We start from the raw sequence: 19,541 nt of genomic DNA, 5'->3' as shown, positions 1-19,541 counted from the left end.
TGATAAAATGTCCTAAAGAAATCATAAAAATAAGAAAAAGTCCTGAAGAAATTCAAAAAAAGAAAAAAAAAAAGAAAAAAAAAAGGGAAAAATAGAGAAAATGTCTTTGTGAAAATCTGGTAAATAGGCACCTTGGTAAAAAATGAATCTCTGCCAAGCAGGTGAAAACCTGGTAAATAGGCGCCTCTTGTACTCAAGCGCTCCATCTATCAACACAATGTTGGCATTCCCGCTTTCATGCATCTTTGCTTTCGTTTGTACATATTTCAGTCACTTTTGTGACATCTTGGTTCGTTGGAACCCTCATGGCTTGAAACTGATCAATGTCCTAGTCTTAGGTTAATCAATCGAGCACATTACATGTCCTAAGCAGTATCAACAAAGTCAACTTTACGTCAGTGAAACCTGGTCGTCCACTCCGAGTCAGTTACCTATCTCTTGACTACTGAAGAGTTTTATCAGTGAGTAAACAAGCAAAACAACAAAATGGAAAACAATCACTAAACAGTTTGAGCTATGCATGAAAATTTTCTTTGTGTGCTGTCTTTTATATTGGTTTTCGATTATTATCCCTCTGAGTAACTCAAGGAAGTCTATCATGACTAAGAGGAGCAAGGATTGGAGGCATAATATTTTCTTTGTTTTCTGCTTGTAGGAATGATCCCAATGATCTGGAAACATCTAAATTAGTTGGGTGTCTATGATAAGAGCCTTCACATCAAGGTGAAATCGCCTCACATACCTCAACTCCGCTTATTTAAATGCTATAGGGAGGTTCCCATCATTTCTTTGTCTGTTTTGAGGGAATTTCTTTATCATGCAATCCAGGTCCTTGCGAAATCTGTCCAAGGATATGAACGAAAAAAGGGTCTTTGCGGACAAGATAATTAATATTGCACATGAAAAGAAATGAACTCTATTCTGCTTGCTATAATTGTAAAACGCTCAATGATGAAAATTAAGCTTTTTAAATCTAGTGACTAGGTTTAGGTTGCATCTCATTTTGCATTTTGTGAATTTAGAGTGATTTCGGTATGGTAACACTGATTTCTTTATCTTCTGAATGAGAAGTTGGAAGCTTCATCATTTCTCAACTAAGTGGTCTCTTTTTCATCATCGTTTCTCTGATCGAGTACTTGTGTATTGAGATGTTAGCTACATACATGAGCATCTTATATAGATTCATACATTTCATTTTATACTTTGCATGAAGAAAAATAAACATTTGCATTACTCATTACTCATTCACATTCATTTATTTGCATATGAAAAGAAAGAAAAATAGACATTCATGATCATTTACATTACATACATCCATACTGAAAAGATATGCATACATATAGAATAAAGCATATAGAACATCTCATAATCAATCAACACAAGTATGATGAAATCAAATCAAGAGCTCGTAAATCGGCTGTCCTGTCCATTTTTCGAATTGAAATCAAAATCTGACGTCAATTCTCTCGTCGAAATTTCATGACGTTGACCACTTAACGCTTTCATCAAAAGCTAATTCTCTCTTCTAATTGCGCTCAATTTCTCATGAATCAACACTGAATCTCAATTTAATTTCTACAAATCAACTTTGCGCTCAATTTCTTATCAATCAACGCAAAATTTTCAAAAATTCCTCTGAATCAATTTATGCTCAAAACAACTTATCATCGCTAAAGAAATTGCCTATCATCATGTACCCTTGCTATCTTTCAATTTCGCTCCCGAGGGGGCATACTCGTGACCTTATGACCTCACATCTTCAAATGTCAGGAAAATTTTCAAATCTTCAACGAAAGTCAAGCAAAACATCTTTTTCAACTAAAGAAAATCAAATAAGACCTCATTGCTAGGGGCATCTCAAATTCATCACTTTATATCAAGTTGAGGTTTCTCAATCATCTGAATTGAATCAATCGCTGGGGGCATATCAGTTTCATCGCTTCAAATCAAGCTGATATTTGTCTTTATCTGAATCAATCTCTTAACGTTAATCAGTTTCATCGCTTTTCATCAAGTTGATTATTCGTTTAAACTCAATCAAGGGTTTAAAGAGTTTCTTTGATCACACTCAATCTAAGCAGGCATTTAGTATTCGTCGCTTTGGATCAAGCTGGACAGTTTATCTTCGCTCATCGTGTCTTGATCAATCAAGTTCAAGATCGATTTTGTCATCACTCACTGTATCTAAGTTCAATCAAGTTCTAGATCAGTAAGATCCGCTTCTTGATCAATCAAGTTCAAGTTCTGTATCTTTTGTTTTCTATCGTTCCTAAGTTCAATCAAGTTCAGGAACGGTATCGCTTTAATCAGACTTCATTCAGCTTCGTCGCTTCTAATCAAGCTAAACACCTCGATTTTCATCTAGTTCGTGATCAATCAAGTTCAAAACTGGCATCTCCTAGACATCAACTATTCTTTGAACCAACACGCTGCTCGCACATTAATTCAAAGAGGGGCAAATGTAATACCCTAAAAATGGTCATCTAAACCATGAGCCCCTAATCTCGACAACATCACCAAGGTCCTAACCAAAGGCAATTAAATAAATCTTGATCACACAATTAATTCTTTAATCATCAAATGTCACATGGCAAAATCAATCAACCTATATTAATTAAATATTTATTTAATTAATTGATCATTCCAAGTAAATCATTTTAAAACAATTATCTTATTTATTTTATTAAATATCCTTGCATATTTAATTAAATAAATCAGTTTGCCATTAAATCATCAAAAAGAGGAATTAATTTGAAAAATAAATAAAAATTGTCATAAATCTTCAAAAAAGGAAACAAATTAAGAAAGAGGAATTGGAAATTATGAGCACAAATCTTCAAAAAAGGAAATAAATTAAAAAAAAGGAATTAATTGACAAAAAAGAATTAAAAATTGAGAAAAGAAATCAATTGGAGATAATCTTGAAAAACAAATTAAAAATTGATAAATAATCTCAAAGAAAGCAATTAAAACAATTAAATATTAAAATTGAATGAAATAGAGAATAAATCAGTTTTTTTTGATTTTATCTTAATTTTAGTTCAATTTCCTTTAAAACTGAGAAAAGCATCTAATCACATCAATTCACCTAGAATGTGCTTCCTGTTGGAAAATCTTGACCGCTCATCATCAGTTGATCTCAGCCTTTGGTTTCTTTCTGAATTTTCTATAAATTCAGGCCTTCATCTCTCATTCAAAAATCCTGGAGAATATATTGTTATTATACTATTTTTGCTCTAGGTTCATTGAGAATTTGCATTGAGATATTGCATATTAGTTATTTCATATTGCTTAAATCATTTAGCTTAATATTGCTTAAATCATGTTAGATTAATCTTGCATTCATTTAGATCATATTTATGCTCATATAGATAAAAAATCCTTCGTTTAGGTGTTGTCTAGTCACTAGATAGCTTAGCAATCTGAGAGCAATCTAAACTCGCATCTACTAGAAGGCAATGGGTCACTTTGTATGGTTTATTATTCATTGATTATTGATTTACTAACCATACATCTAATGACTTAATTGAAGTGTTGTGTATTACAGATTCAGGTCCACTTTTCACACACACAGTTTGGTTTACCGGTAAGTCACCTTGTGAGTAATGGTTTGGTCATACACCTACTGTTAAGTATTTCAGAATCTTTGATAGTGAATTGGAAAGTTTGATCCTAGATGTGATGAAGGGATATTTCTTGGTTATTCAAATGAAAGAAAAACATATAGATGTTATAACAAAAGATTGTAGAGAATTGTGGAGAGTGCTAATGTCAAGGTGGATAAGCAGTACAAAGGTCAAATTAGAACTTATGAAAGAGAACCGGAAGTGGAAATAATTATAACTGATCTGGTAATGCCTGCACCGGAACAAAATGTTGAACCAATTACCCTGACAGTCTCAAAATATTCAACAGTAACTGAAGATCAAAGCAGTGAAACAAAAAGTAAGAAGACTCCTAGGTATGTAAGGTTGAATCATTCAAAAGATTAGATCATTGGAGACAAGAGAAAATGAGTGATGACAAGGAGAAGGTTGGCAGCTAAAGAGGTATGCTTAATTTCTCAAATTGAATCGGCATCAGTAGTTGAGGCATGTAAGGATGGATGTTGGATGAAAGCCATGGAAGAGGAATTGGATCAGATAGAAAAGAACAACACATGGGCTTTAGTTCCCCGACCTAAAAATAAGAATGTTATTAGAACTAAATGGGTTTTAGGAATAAATTGAATGAAGATGGACAAGTTGTGAGAAACAAGGCTAGATTGGTTTGAAAAGGATATTCTCAGAAAGAAGGAATTGATTATGATGAATATTTTGCTTTGGTAACAAGGATTTTCAGGTATGTTTTATGGTTTATGATGACTTTACACTATATGCATATAGATATGCAGATTGGGCTGGAGATATAGATGACCGAAAAAACACATTCGGTGAAGTTTTCTTTCTTGGAAAGAAACTTGTTTCATGGATAAGCAAAAACAATCATGTACTTCTTTATCTACTGTTGAAGTGAGTATGTTGCTGCTGCTACTAGTTCTACACAAGTTCTATGGATGAAGTAAATGTTGAAAGATATAAGGGTAGATTGTGATGAACCGGTAGTTATTCACTGTGATAACTTTGCTACTATTGACATATCAAAGAATCCAGTATTTAATTCAAAGACAAAGAACATATCAATCAAATATAACTTTTTGAAGGAAAAGGTGGAAGCAAATGAAGTTAGATTGGTTTATGTGAAGACTAAAGAGCAAATTGCAGATGTCTTCACTAAACCTTTGCCCAAGGAACCATTTGAGTACTTTAGAGATAGATTGGGGGTCTCTACCCCTCCAATAAAGACTTAAGTGATGTTGATTGGCATCAGTCTGGTATGCATTATCAGAACTATCATTCACTCTGGATTGATGAGTTGGTGCTACTACTCAGGGGAAGTAGTCAATTGTGTGATTCATAGGATATATGGTTTTTCTTTCATGTTTATGTCAGATTTTTGGCTTTGATGTCAAAGGGGAAGAGATATACATGTGAAAAATAGAGCTTAACAGAGATATCTATGAAAGGGGGAGTTTGGTCTATGGATGGTTAATTGGTTTAGAACTTCATTGATATATCATTTGTGGGAGATTTTTGGATGTCTTCCATTGGGGGAGACTTATTTGGCATTTCTTGGCACTTGAATGTTTTTCACATCTAGTGTTGCCATCAATGCCAAAGGGTGAGATTGTTGGCAATTTGGAGGAATTGATTATGTGGTGCATTGATGTTTGGCATTGATGTCAACACTAGCTTGTTTGGCTATTTATTGGGTTCTGGTAGAGTGGTTGGATTGTGATGTTGATCTAGAGATCATCTCCGGTACGTTCAGTTTAGTGGAATTGGTTTGGTTCGGTCATTCATGTGAGTGTCACATTCAGTTGGTTCAGGATTTGGTGATCCAGAAGCTATCATATGTTCTAGTAAGTCTTTTGGTTGCCGGTAAGGGTTTTACCGAAAGAGCTTTGTCAAAGATCATTTGATGGATCTGATAAGTGGTGTTGGTACAACTTCTAGAAGCTTCTCAGGATGCTGATGATTATAATACTCGTGTTCCAGTTGATCGGTGGTGTTGCATTTGGCTTATGGCGACCTATTTTAGGTCCAGTGCTATTCTGAGTTATTCTCCTAGGTTATGGACCGGTTTATGTGACGTGTTAGTGGATGCTCCTGATGCATTACCGGTTGGATTTATTGTTTGGTTAATGTTGTTTCGGTCTTAGGCCGACTTGGGTTATCATTGGTTTGCGGGTTTATGTAATGAATTTATTGTATTATCTTTTAGGTGGCCAACCTAATTGTTTAGGTCCAGGGTTTGTAGAAATATGATGTAAGATTTCTTTGTAGATCATGGGTTATGGGTTATGGGATTATCTGTGTGCGAATAAAGTTGTAATCATATGCAGAGGATTTAGTAGATCATAGATGATCGAATTGGGTTTGTGTAAGAGGTTTAAGACCTTCGACATTGATCTTAACCAAAACTGTACTCAGGCATAGGAGATGATATTCTTGCAATTCAATCTTCTTTCCAGATTATAGTTTGAAGATTTCTTGTAGTCAGTGAGGCTCCTTTTATGATGAGCAGTGCACTCTAGGCAGTGTGCCTTCCTGCATGTGCATGCCCCTTATATGGAACATTTATTCATCTGATCAGTGGATAGATATTGTGGGTCTCCTATCCCAACATGGGTTTTCCTCCTTGAGGTTTTCCACATATAAATCTCCATGTTATGGTGTTCATCTTATTGGTTGCATTATTACTTGTTGTTATTTTTTTTTATGGATACCGGTTAATAAGTTGTTGTGTTAATAAGATTAAAATTAATCATTCCAGGATAACACTGATTCACCTCCCCCTCTCAATGTTCTTGGATTCCAACATAGATTTGCGCTCAAAATTTGTGGCATAAATTTGATGTAGATTTTCCTTCATACTATCATGATGATAATGATAATGCTTGAGAGATGCTTGGTATTTTGATGATAGTGCAAGAGCTCAAAAGTGCTAGGGGAAAAGTGAGTGAAATGAAGGTCTTATTTATATGCCTCACATAACACTTGATCAATGGTAGGGATTAATTAGAAAGATCAATGGATGAATTTTTTGAGAGAGGGTAGACCTATAATGCACATGAATTGATGAGGTCGAAGGATAAGGTAGGGTGTAAGATGCATAGAGGAAATAAATAAAATATTCATTTTATTAATTTGAGGTGGGAAAATTAAATAAATTATTTGAATTTATTTAATTTTAGAAGAAGTGTTAGCTAATTAAATAATTTAATTATATTGGACCAAAATAATTAATTAAATAATAAAATTATTTAATTAATAATGGAGGAAAAATGATAAACACATTAAATAATAAAAAATATTTAATTAACAATAAAAAAGATAATGAATTAAATAATTAAAAATTATTTAATTAATAAAAGAAAATGATAATGAATTAATTTAATTATTAAAAAATATTTTTTGGTAAGTAATTAGTATTTTATATTAATAAAAATGGAGATATTACATAGGTTTTATAATGTTCTAACAACAAAAACAAATATTAGAGGCTCTTTACGAGTGCAAAGTTTGTAATTACATTACGTTATACAAAAATCTACCTAAAGAAAAATGCAGAAAGATGGGACCAAACCTTTATAGAAGTATGCCTAAAGCTATAAACTGGAATATTAAGAGTAGTGGCAAGATTGTTAGAGCATTTTAACAAATGATTATTCCTTGTTTGCGTAAGTTCACTTAGTTGTGCTTTTATGCTTCTAGTTGCTTTAGTTGTGCATCTAGTTTAGCTAGAGTTGAGCCTTTTTTGGCTCCTCATTCTTGCACTTTATTTCTCCTAAATTTAGCTTAAGACGTCTTTGTGCTTTCTTTATAAGCACCTCATTGTACAATTGTAATTCATCTTGTAATATTTTCTTATGAGGAATATGATATATTTTTCTTGCTACTCTCGTTTGTGGAAGGTGTTCTAGTTTGTTGTTTGATCTTGCAAGATTGTATTGCAAAATTCAAGATGGTATCAGAGCACAATCTTTTCTCTAACATGGTATCCGAGCCTTAAAATCCAACATGGTATTAGAGCTCAATCTTTAATTCAACATGGTATTGGAGCACAGATTTGCAAATCCCTTCTCAAGCTTTGAAAATTTCTTTATTTCTCAGAAGCATTGCAGGGTCACCAAGTTTTCCTTCTTGTGTAGATCTGGAAGTGGGGAAGCCTTTGGAGCAAGATGAGTGTAAAAAAAAGTTTTTTTTTTTGAAAAGTTTCTATTTTCAAAAACTTTGTATTTTTGGAAAGTTTCTATTTTTAAAAAGCTTTTTATTTTTTGAAACTTTCTATTTCTAGAAAGTTACTATCTTCAAAAAGTTTCTATGTTTGAAAAGTTTCCATCTTCAAAAAATTTCTATTTTTGAAAAGTTTTTATTTTCAAAAAGTTCTATAAATTCTATTTCTAGAAACCCTTTCAAGTTTCAGAGTCTCCAAGCCCATTTTGACATGCAGTTGTATTTTTGACCATAACTTGCACATACGAGCTTCTTTTTTGACTTCTGCATATTGTTGGAAAGCTGGTTTAGAGGCTATTCAATTCTATAGGTGGTTTGATTTGATATTTTCTCTTGGTGACTACAATAGGCCATTGAAGTTAGATCTCTTTTTCATGCTTTTAGGGCCATAACTTGGGTGAACAAATTCCATTTTTTTACTTCCATATATTATCAAAAAGATCTTAGAGTCCTGTATCCAAATTTGCTACTAGTTTAACCATATTTTTATCCATTTATTTAGTCTTTTGTGTTTTTACTTTATGTCTAATTACTTGATCATTTTGGCTCCTAGAAAGTTTTTGTTTGCATTGTATGGCTTCTCTTGGACTGATCTACATGTATTTCCAACCCTTCTCCCTATTTGGGCATTTTGAGCATATTTTTCATGCACTAATTTTTTTTGTAGACACATTAAGATAAAGTTCCACTTTTGTATATGGTTTTTGGGGATTTTGTAGATTTTGTTGTGCCTTATTTTGTACACGCGTTGTATTATAAAGTGTCATGGGGGTTGTGTAGTGTCTTTTGTTTTGCCATCACACCTTTTTTCGGTGTGTATCCCTCCACGACAATATCAAATCCTAGAGATTCTTGTCCCATGCATGTGTGCATTGGTTGCATACCCTTTTTCAGTTGCAAGTAATTTCTTGTGCACATTCAGAGGTTTCTTCTCCTTCATGCACTTCATGGTGACACACATTTTCAGTGTACCTATCATCTCTCTCCCTTGTTAGTATTATGAGGATGTTTCTACTGTTGGTGCTAATGCTTCCTCGATTTTGATTTGGAGTGAGCTACATATTTGGTATTTTTTCCTATGTAGTAGCCCGATGCAGTGGTTGTTTTTCAGTGAGATGGAGCTTAAATTACCATATAGACATTCTTGCATTCTAGTTTGTGGAGGCAACCTTCCATATTTTGTTGATAGTGTTCTTCAAATTATTGGCACCTGTATTTTTTACTAGCAATTTTATATTAAATGGTTGAGTAGTGTCAATGGGGTCACTCATACAGAAATATGTGTCATTTGTATCTTCAACTAACATATGTTTTCCCTTTGTTTTCCATCTGATTGTTTGAGTAGTGTCGTTGGGGGCACTCGTGTGGGTTTTTGTCTTCTTGATCACGCTCATCATCTTGGTTTCAGAGGAGGTTCTTCATTCAGCACTATTGCAATTATTATTCGACAGTTGTTTGCAACTTCTTTGTGTTTCAAGGATGTTCTTTAAGTTCCTATTGTTTTGTGACATTTTCTTAGACGCTTCTTTGTCCTTCATTCTCTTTTTCTCTTTTTTGGAGAGGATTTCTCTGCCATTCTCTTATTGGTTTGTACATGGGTACCTAATCAGGCCTTTAGTTTCTAAGACCCATCTTGCTTTCATGTATTTAGAGATTTTCCACTTCACCCTAAGTTTCACTTAAGGGGAGACCTGTTAGAGAATTTAACATCTGGTTATGCTTTTATTCTTCTAGTTGCTTTAGTTGGGCATCTATTTTAGCTAGAGTTGATATTTTTTTAGCTTCTCATGCTTGCAATTTAGTTCTCATAATTTATCTTAGGTCATCTTTGCGCTTTCTTTATAATGCATCTCATTGTACAATTGTTATTCATCCTATAATCTTCTCTTTTGAGGACTATGGCATATTTTTCTTGCTACTCCCATTTGTGGAAGGTATTATAATTTTCCATTTTATCAAAATTTAGCATGGTATCAGAGCCTTAAAATTCAACAAATACTCCGCCGTATCATCCAGAACATCTATAGTGAGCTCGAGATAACATTCTACCACCACCTTCTGTTAGGAACTGGAAGGACAACTAAGAGGGGGGGGGTGTGAATCAGTTGTCAATGAATTTCAACCCAATTATAAATTAATCCAACTTAATACTTAATACCGGTAAACCAAACTTAATGCCGGTTAGCAGATTAATAGTTTATATCAATACCAGTGAATTTTAATGCATGAAACAAAAAAGAGAATCAACATCCACAACAAATAACACATATATTTTTGATGTGGAAACCCTGTAAGGGGAAAAACCACGGTGGGAAACCTTACCCACAATCAGATGATACTACTGCAGATAGTATGTGTATACAAAATGGGAGTCGCAATGACTACAGTAGGATGGTTAAATCCTAGAATAATGTACTGCTTCAAGGTGCATTTGAAATGCTGAATTCAATACCGGTTTAAGCTCTGATAAACACCTTTAAACCTTCCTTTAACCTTCAAATGATGTCTGCTCGATTCTCTCTATGATATGCTCATATGATCTTCAATATTTGCACATACCATGTTACAATACATACCATAATTCCACTCTTCATCTCACAAATGAGATCTTACATTTCTACAAAACCTAAGACCAAATACGTAGGTCGGCTCACTAAGAATATTACAATTAAATCAATTACAAATAAGTCTTGATGCGATACAACATGTCGGCTCAATACATTTACAACAATATCCAATCAATAAATCATCTCCATAACGTGTCATGCTGATCTGGAATAGATAACGTATACCGGTCCATAACCTAGACCTATCTGTCGGTAACAACAAATATGTCAACCCGATTAGACCAATAACCAAAACACCAAAACCAAGTATCCAAACCATGTCTTTGACATAATCAAGTGATCTCCAGATGATAACAAGTCATCATCAGTACCAGTGAACCATATAACCTGCTAGTGAGCATATACCGGTGATTGTACATAAGTCACTGACGTTGTCGGTGAACACAATGTGTCGGTTCAACAGTAAACCAATATAGCCATAGTGTCAAATCAACAATGTAGATCTCCAGAAGGATACGTGTTGACATCAATGACAAAACCAATGCAACACATCCATAATACCAACACCTTCTTCATGAAGTCATTCATCCAACACACCTGGGGATAGGTTCCATGTTCGGGAGATGCTTGAGAAATAGGAATCCTTCTGCTGCATGATTGCAATATTCCATAATAAAAATTTCTTTAAAGTTTCCCCAAAATGGATGCAAAATCACTAGTTCACCTCAATTAAGGAAACATAGAATGTCACTTGGGAATTCCAACCCCTAGTACAGTTGTTTCTAACACCGCATCAAGATTAACTAGGAATTTGGGGTTGACCACCTTTAGGGCCAACATTTTCGCCTTCCCCTTCAGCTCCCCTAAGTTAAGGAGAGAGACTAGGAATTTGGATGAAATGTCCATATTAACATGGTGGTAGTCTTCCACAACTATGAATTCTACCCCAAGAATCATCTTAATGGCCTCCATCATCAACCTGTTAGGAGCCAAGAAGACTACCTTCAACCCCTAGTTTGCAATAAACCCATACAATGCCATTTGTCTATGGGGACTAAGTAAATAAATTGGGGTATCCATCTTAAAGCCTAGACTAACCTTATCAAAAGAAATAAGTTGAATGACTGAGAATTGGCTACACCTTCCTTTTATAATCTGTTCTGGTTGGCTTTACACGTGCTAAGTGATGCTTTGTGCACCATGGCAATGGAGAGTAATGATCATAATGTAGGTGAAAACAACATAATTGAAAGCCCACACTAAATGCCTTTGATATTAATCTATCAAATTTGATGCAAAGGCACAAATTTAGGATAGAAAGGATAGGAGTAAAACTGGAAGCAAGTGTTGATAGCCACATGTCCTAATGTGGCAATATAGATGTAATACTTGTACAAGATATTTGTAGGTTGATGTGACTCTTTCATCATGAAGACAATTTACATAATGCTCATGTTTCCCTCAATTTGATGAAGGAAATAATTCCTAGAAGTACGATTCCATCGTGACTCCCTTGCATATGTAGGAACCAACTTGTTAAAACATCTAGGGTTGGAAAAGAAGGTGGCCACCCCATTAGTTGCTAAGTTGGAAAAATGATCAGTGTCCAAATTGGCCTCACGATATATGTGTTTAGTGAGGTAGTTCAGAATGAATTTGAGGAAGGTTAGAAGAGCTTCTAGGATAGCTTGGAGTTTCCGATTGGGGGTGGATCACCACCTCAATGAGTTTATAATAACTAGTGAATCTCCTTCTATTTCATGGTGTGTCACCTGCCATGCAATGCAAATTTTCAAGCCATGAAGGAGGGCTTGAAATTCCACTTCATTTTTTATTCCTAGAACCAAAGAGAGAGAGAGAGAGAGGACAAAAATAGTACAACACTGTGAGGGTTTTGTAAGAGACAATCAACACTAGATGGATCATGATTACCCGCAGAGGCCCCATTAAAGTTTAATTTCACCTATTCGAGATTAGGTAATGTCCATATTGCCTTAGCCCACAAAGAAGCAGAATCAACTCCGAAAACCCCATTAATAGGAACAACTAAAAATTATTTAATTAATAGAGAAAATATTAGATTAATTAAACAATTAACATTTATTTATTTGATTAATATATAAGAATTAGTGAGAAGGTGATGAAATGACTAGATGAAAATGCATTATTCATTTTTAGATGTCTATAGTGTCTAATGAAGGCGTAAAGGTTGATACTAACAAAGCCAATTATACAATAAAATGACTTATTCCTACAAACAATTATGAAATCGAGGGGCTCCCTAAGACTCACTTGATGCTAAGAATATTTGTGAAGAATTATAGTTGTATAACATACCCCTCACAACTCTATTATAGAAGGATGTTTTTCAATGAAATGAGTTAGCTAATACAATATTTGAGAGCTTGAAGGAGGCTATTTGAGTTAGCTCACCCACAAAGTAACACACTTCAACAATTTAGGACCCAAAACTATACATTTAAGGAACCAAAAGTTGAATATTTTTACACGTTTTAAGGAAACATTATGCCTTTTATAATATTGAGGATAAAATTATTAGTTAGATGGTAGTTTTGTAACTATCAAGTGGAGTGTTTAAAATTGTGATTGTGGTTTTGAAAGTGCCTCGAGTGAAAAAGTACTAGTTTTTTTCTAAGACAAAAAAGATTTTGAAGCAAACAATTGACTTTGACACTTTCAATTACATTTGAGGATCCTTCTAGTACATAAAGGGGATTTTTTCTAGTACCTATATAAAGGATCAAGAGCATGGTTTTTATTGGAGGAGAATTGAAGATTATATCTCTAAGAATAGAAGGACAAGTTGAAGTAATGAAATAGTCTTGACAAAGATTGTACTTACATTTATACTTGTATAATTGAGCTATATACTTTGTCATAGAGTAATTGCCTCTACCTACTTGATTTTTCAGCTGGTGTTGTGTTATACCTTTATATTTCAACACTTCATTTATTTGACAACTCTTTAGTTTCTCTCAATATCTCATTGTTTAGATGTTTAAGTGAAATAATATTTTTTATTATCGATTTCCTAGTTTTTAATTAATTTTAAAAGAAATTACAAATCAATACACATTTCTCTCCTTTCTTCTCTTGCCACATTCTTTTATTCTTTAATGTAATATAAATATAAAAAATAAAAAATAAAAATTTAAATTCATAATTAAAATTAAACTAAAAATAATGGAATAATGTAAACCAAAGCACCGTGCTATCCATTCATAAAGTGACAATAAAACATTTGTAATGTCATTTTAGTAATGTAGATATGGGATCTCATATTGTGTTGCTGTAGATCTATCGTAATTGACTACTTATTTTCAATTATGTGGAATTTAGAACGTCATTTTTCTGAAACATGATCGTATTCTTTATTTCATCTTTTAGAAAGATTGATGGTGATGAGTGGGATGATCTTATATTATCAAAAAGTTCTATTTAAAAAATCAAGTTAAGAATCCTGAACCAAGAGTCAATCATAAAAGAATAATTTACTTAGAGAGAAAAAAATCAAATAAACTTTATTTGCTTGAGTGGCATTCAACAAGCTGAATGCCTGGCATCAACTTTGCACACTAATGATTGATATTATTATTAATTGTCTTGGAAGAAATCGACCTGGTTAAATGCGGGACATAAAGGAGCTTTAACTCTTAGAACAAGAAATGCAATATTTTTGGTTTTGCTTGAATTTGATAAAGACGTGGCAATTGATCATTATGAAATATTTATGACTTGGGTTTGATTCAGACTAGCATTTGGGGTATCCTGGTGGAGGAGGAGGAAGGGTCTGGTTGACACCATTTCCATTCAAGGTTAAGAATGCCATAGAAAGACCCCATGTCAAATGAATTTCAAGATGACAATGCAGATACCACACTCCTGCAATCACCAAATATCAAGATCAAAGTTAATAATCAGGAAGACATCAAGTTTCTACAATTTCCTAGATTTGTAAGAGTTGTTTCTGGATTAGATTGCGTGGTAGCTTTTGCATCAATGTTTTGTTTTCTGATAGCCCTCAATCATCGTGATGATGTATCATAGAACATGATCTGAAACATTGATACAAAAACTACCACATGATCTAATCAAGAAACATCTCTTCCAAATCACCAACCTAGAAAAACCAAAAGCAAAAAAGACATGCAAGAATCCAATAAGATTAAACATTGAATTGCTTAATGATCATGCCATGTTCAAAAAGCACCACATACCTGGATTATCTGCAATAAATCTTATCGCTACCCACCCATTGGCAGGCACTCCAATGGTATTCCTTGATGGTGGATCCACCAAATTGAAGTTGGAAGGTCCAGGATAGTTCCCTGTTCCATACCCAACTACATAGAAGTTATGACCATGCAGATGAATAGGATGGTTTTCTGCAGATGTAAGGTTGGTCCCTTGCAGTATAATTTGAACTGACTCATTGTATTTCAGGACTGACACTTTTGTGCCAAATTGAGACTGCAAGTTCTGAAGAGAATTGCCTGTGTAGTTAAATGGATTAGGTGGGTTGTCTGGGAAGTCTGTGGTATACACCCCCTTGATATTGTTGAAGTAAGCCTGTAAGAGAGAGATTTTAGGAACTTGGAATGTAATATTGTTGATGGAAGCTTGGAATCTTGTATTGTTGGGGGCCTTGCAGGTCTGTCCTTTCTGGCAAGCTTCTTGGTTCAACTCTATTGCAAAGTAGAGGTTCCTGTCCACCTTCTGTGGAACATTTGCTGGATATAACTGGGAATTCAAGCTTTTCATGAATGCCATTTTATTGAGGACAGCAGCAGAATCATTTAGTCTGGGGAGTTTTGCTTTGATAACAGGAGGAGAAGATGATAATGAAGAAGAATTTCTATGGTATCTCAAGACAGAATAACTCTTTTTTTTATTGACAGGTACCTTGGCAGACATGTAAGGACTTATTCCTATGTAGTAGTCTCTGGATGGACCTCTATGTGCTTCAAGGAGGATGTCACATGTCTGTCCAGGGGCTATTATTATGTTGTCCACTGTGTATGGCTTTGTGTACTCTGCATCCACTGCTACCACTGTCATCTTATGCTTGGCAACACCAAAAAAGTGTTCAATGTTGAGGGCAGCATTGATCACCCTCATTAAGTATGTTTTGCCCTTCACAACTGGCATTGTCCACACATCTGCAAAAGAGGAAGAGAACATATCATTACATAAAATGAGAGCCACTCAAGTTGAAACTTAATGATGAAACCTACTTTTCATTAATATAAAGCTTAATAAGAAATATTCATCAAAAACTTATTAATTTCAAAGGATTTCAAGTCAAATTAAAACAAGATTTGAAGTGCAAATGTAGAATAAATATATCGCTGTCTCCCTTCTTCCCTACTAGTGCTCAACCCTTTAGATGATAGTGACATAGATATTATGATCTTTATTATGAATTTTTCTATCACATATACTTTCCTTCCTTGTGACATAACCCTGACTACTTCATACAATATAACTATGTAGTCAAGTCTAAGTAAGATAACGTTACATTCTGTATCTGTTATAACCACCACCTGATTTACATTTTTGAGAACATTTATCAAATCTAATCTAGAAAGATAAATAATAACTAATATAATTTTCAATTGGTAAATACAAAAAATTTTCAATTGGTAAATACATAAATTTAATTAAAAACTTTCATATCTTAAGGATTAGATCAACTCCTCACATTTTGTATATAATATTTTAGCACATTACCCATGGATTCCAAATAGAATTCTTCCATATGAAAAGATAAGAGCATGACATTGGAAGGCATTAAAATACCTTGACCAGAACAGTTGTGGGTTGGTCCAGGGTGCCCATTAATGAGGTAGGCATCAGAAAGGGGAGGACCTCCACCAGAAGCATTGGCGCTCTTTTCTAAAGTGGCAACATTAGAACCCCACCATTCTCCTGCAAATTTTTACAAGCTCTGGCTAGTTATAGTCATAATAATTCCACGTTGTCTATTAGTTTGCAAATTTGTACATAATAAACTTAGTAAATAACCAATTTAATAGCCAACTTCTGTTTACCTAGTACAAGCACATGCTCTTCTGCAGGAAACACAAATGGGTATGGAACTCCTGTAGGTGGGTAGATAATCATAGCTCCATTTACAGTAGCTCTTAACCATTCTATGTGGGCATGCCACCAAAGTGTTCCTCTCTGTCCTGTGAGAATGAACTTGTAAGTGTAACTCTGGCCTGTCTGAATTGGGCACTGGGTGATGAACCTTGGTCCATCAGCCCAGCAGCTCAGCATCTGCTTCACTCCATGCCTTCAACACCACAACAAAGATACTGATTATCAGCATTAATACAATTCACTTACTTGCATGACCTTGTTAAATCAACATAAATAGGTTTCACATTTACCAATGTAGTGTGATATTGTAGGCCACTTGGTTTGTGACCTTCACTATGATTGTATCCCCTTCTTGTGCATAGATTGTTGGCCCTGGAAACATTCCATTGACTGTAACAATGGTGGTGGAGTTGCAGAGCTTCGTAACATTCTTCAATTGTACCTATAACACCATAACCCAATAAGGTTTCAGCTTCCACTTGCTTGAAATGGTTTAACATCGTAATAACTGTAAAACTGTAAACTAAGCAGAAGTGAGATCCAATGTTGATAAATTGCTTTGGAACAATGCTGCATGCTACAAGCTAAGCTTTATGTAGTAGGCAGCACACAATGTAGCTGGTGCAAATTCTATTTCTTAGTCTGTTATATTCTAGAGAGTATACTAAATATTGTAAGTAGTATACAAAACCATGTCCATAGTTAGTCACCTTGAAATCATAGGTTCTTGTGGTGGGCTGAAACAGACATGGAGTCCACTGTAAACAGATGAAGAAGAGCACTAAGAACATCCTGAATTAGAAAATGGATGATTACTCACTCACTTCCCAATATCTTTTTTCCTCAAAATCTACTCTAGATCATGGACACATTGCCCTTGATTAAGAGACAAAGCCAATTTCATGCACAGGGAGTACACTAGAGCTCACATATAAATCAAGGATTGGACACAGATCTTACATGACAAATGGCAATCCAGTGAGCCAGAAAGTGAAAAATGGGAAAAGGGGCTGACCTACTTTACATGAGAGCTATACTTTTAACCAGTTCAATTGCAGGTGGCTCAGTTCCATCTGGAAAGATGTGACATTAAACAACATTCAAGTTCCTTGTTTTAGGTTAAGACTAGTTAAAACTGTACCCATTCAGACACTTCTCCATGTCTACATTGATAAAAAAATCTAAAAGAACATCAGAACACAAATTCTTTACCTAATTATCAATACATTAAGACAAGAATTTGCACGTCTATGAATGTTTTACAAAAAAACAGAACTTACTCATGAAGAATGAATGTTTTACAAAAAAACAGAACTTACTCATGAAGAATGCTCATCAAGACACTAAAAATTTCATATTATTTTTGTTGGTGGTTCTTTAGCCCACTTTACAATGATTACATATCCATCATTACCCACTTCTTTTGCAGGAAGTCATTCTTGTTTAGTACAACTTATTCTGGAATACAACCAGAAATACATACAGATGTGCGGTAATCATGAATATAACCTGTGAGCAACTTTGCTTGTTATATCATATATTATAGTTGTACATAGAATATAATGTGCTATAATACAGATATACTTAAGGTTGTAGGTGGTAGATTACAATGGAATTTAGTTAGGAGATCATACATTGAAGAAGAAGGAAAAACAGGTAGTGTCACGGGTGTCTGCAACTGTGTGCAGAAGTGTCATGGGAAAGCAATTCATGTGTACTGTCTTCCACGGGATATTCATATCATTTTTCGGTTTGCTCATGAATTCACCTGCCTTGTGCTTTTTTTTTAATCTCTCTCCAACTTTTCATGGCTGTAAACGGTGAAAGACATGAATTTTGTCAGTAGAAACCACACGAGTTTCAAGGAGGCAGCTCTAAACTGCTTAATATCACTTTTTCTTGTATTCATATAAGAAAGAACATGATTATTTTAAGGGACATTCTTTTGGTGGAAAAAGAAAGGCATTATTGTCATTATAAACTTGAAGTGATAGATCCATCCATTACTCAAATGACTTGCACCGACTATCTTAATAATGATTTCTAATGAGAACAAGTCCCAATGTGATTTGAAAAGTGCTTAGTTTCGCACCCCCTTACCACTTTGTTTAATTGTTTAATAACTACAACTATTTCTATGATTGATTGGTGTATTAATTATCCTTCAACCTTCATTCTCTATCACACCTAATACTTGATTTTTAAAAAAATTCATGGACACTATGATGCTTGTGAACAAGAATATATGTAGTCATATTTTTAGAAAAGTGTCGGTATTACATGAAACATTTTGATTTGGAACTATGAATTGGTGAGCTTGCAAACAAAGGATCTCATTCTCATTTAACAATGTTGAGGCTCAAACCTGTGAGCACATTTGATTAGCAAAGGCACAAGTCTAGGATCACAATGACTCAATGGGAGTTTGAACCTTGTTGGCCACAACAACTCCACCACTTAACCAACACACTATGGGAAGAACCCAATATTAGTTGTTATTCAAATGGTCACAAATAATTTATATTATAGATACATGTAGATTTCATTTTCTGCACTATAAATTCATTTTTTCTCTTTCTAATGATGAATGATCTAGTGTGTTATGAAAACTATCATGCTTGTGAACAAGATTATATGTGGTCACATTTTTAGAAAAGTGTCGGTACTACATGAAACACTTTGATCTGGAGCTATGAATTGGTGAGATTGCAAATAGAGGATCTCATTCTCATTTAAAAAAGTCGAGGCTCAAACTTGTGAGCACATTGGATTAGCGAAGACACAAGCCTAAGATCACAATGACCCAATGGGAGTTTGAACCTTGGTGGCCACAACAATTCCACCACTTAACCAACACTATGGGAAGAACCCAATATTAGTTGGTATTCAAATGGTCACAAACAATTTATATTATAAATATGTGTAGATTTCATTTTCTACACTATAACTTCATTTTTTCTCTTTCTAATGATGAATGATCTAGCGTGATCCGAAAATACACAGTTTAAACCAT

At 34.3% G+C, this 19,541-nt stretch overlaps 1 protein-coding gene across 1 annotated transcript; it reads right to left on the bottom strand.

Moving 5' to 3' along the window:
* Nucleotides 1–13,928: 13,928 nt before the first annotated feature.
* Nucleotides 13,929–17,789, bottom strand: LOC131030366 (laccase-4). Its single transcript, XM_057961164.2, has 6 exons — nt 17,239–17,789; nt 16,819–16,970; nt 16,477–16,721; nt 16,226–16,354; nt 14,644–15,585; nt 13,929–14,308 (listed from the first exon to the last, which is right to left on the bottom strand). Exons 1-6 carry the CDS (start codon nt 17,317–17,319, stop codon nt 14,178–14,180), a joined length of 1,680 nt encoding a protein of 559 aa, XP_057817147.1. The 5' UTR covers nt 17,320–17,789; the 3' UTR covers nt 13,929–14,177.
* Nucleotides 17,790–19,541: the final 1,752 nt, after the last annotated feature.

This window comes from Cryptomeria japonica, chromosome 2 (genome assembly GCF_030272615.1).
Source record: "Cryptomeria japonica chromosome 2, Sugi_1.0, whole genome shotgun sequence".
Lineage (NCBI taxonomy): Eukaryota > Viridiplantae > Streptophyta > Pinopsida > Cupressales > Cupressaceae > Cryptomeria > Cryptomeria japonica.
The sequence above is the reverse complement of the archived record's forward strand: the minus strand, read 5'-3'. Positions and strand labels throughout refer to the sequence as shown.

Coding starts and splice junctions, on each gene's coding strand:
- LOC131030366 (XM_057961164.2), bottom strand. CDS start 17,319: ATGTTCTTAGTGCTCTTCTTCATCTGTTTACAGTGGACTCCATGTCTG. Junction 16,971..17,238: donor CAAGAACCTATGATTTCAAG/GTGACTAACTAT, acceptor ATGGTGTTATAG/GTACAATTGAAGAATGTTAC. Junction 16,355..16,476: donor AGAGCATGTGCTTGTACTAG/GTAAACAGAAGT, acceptor AAAAATTTGCAG/GAGAATGGTGGGGTTCTAAT.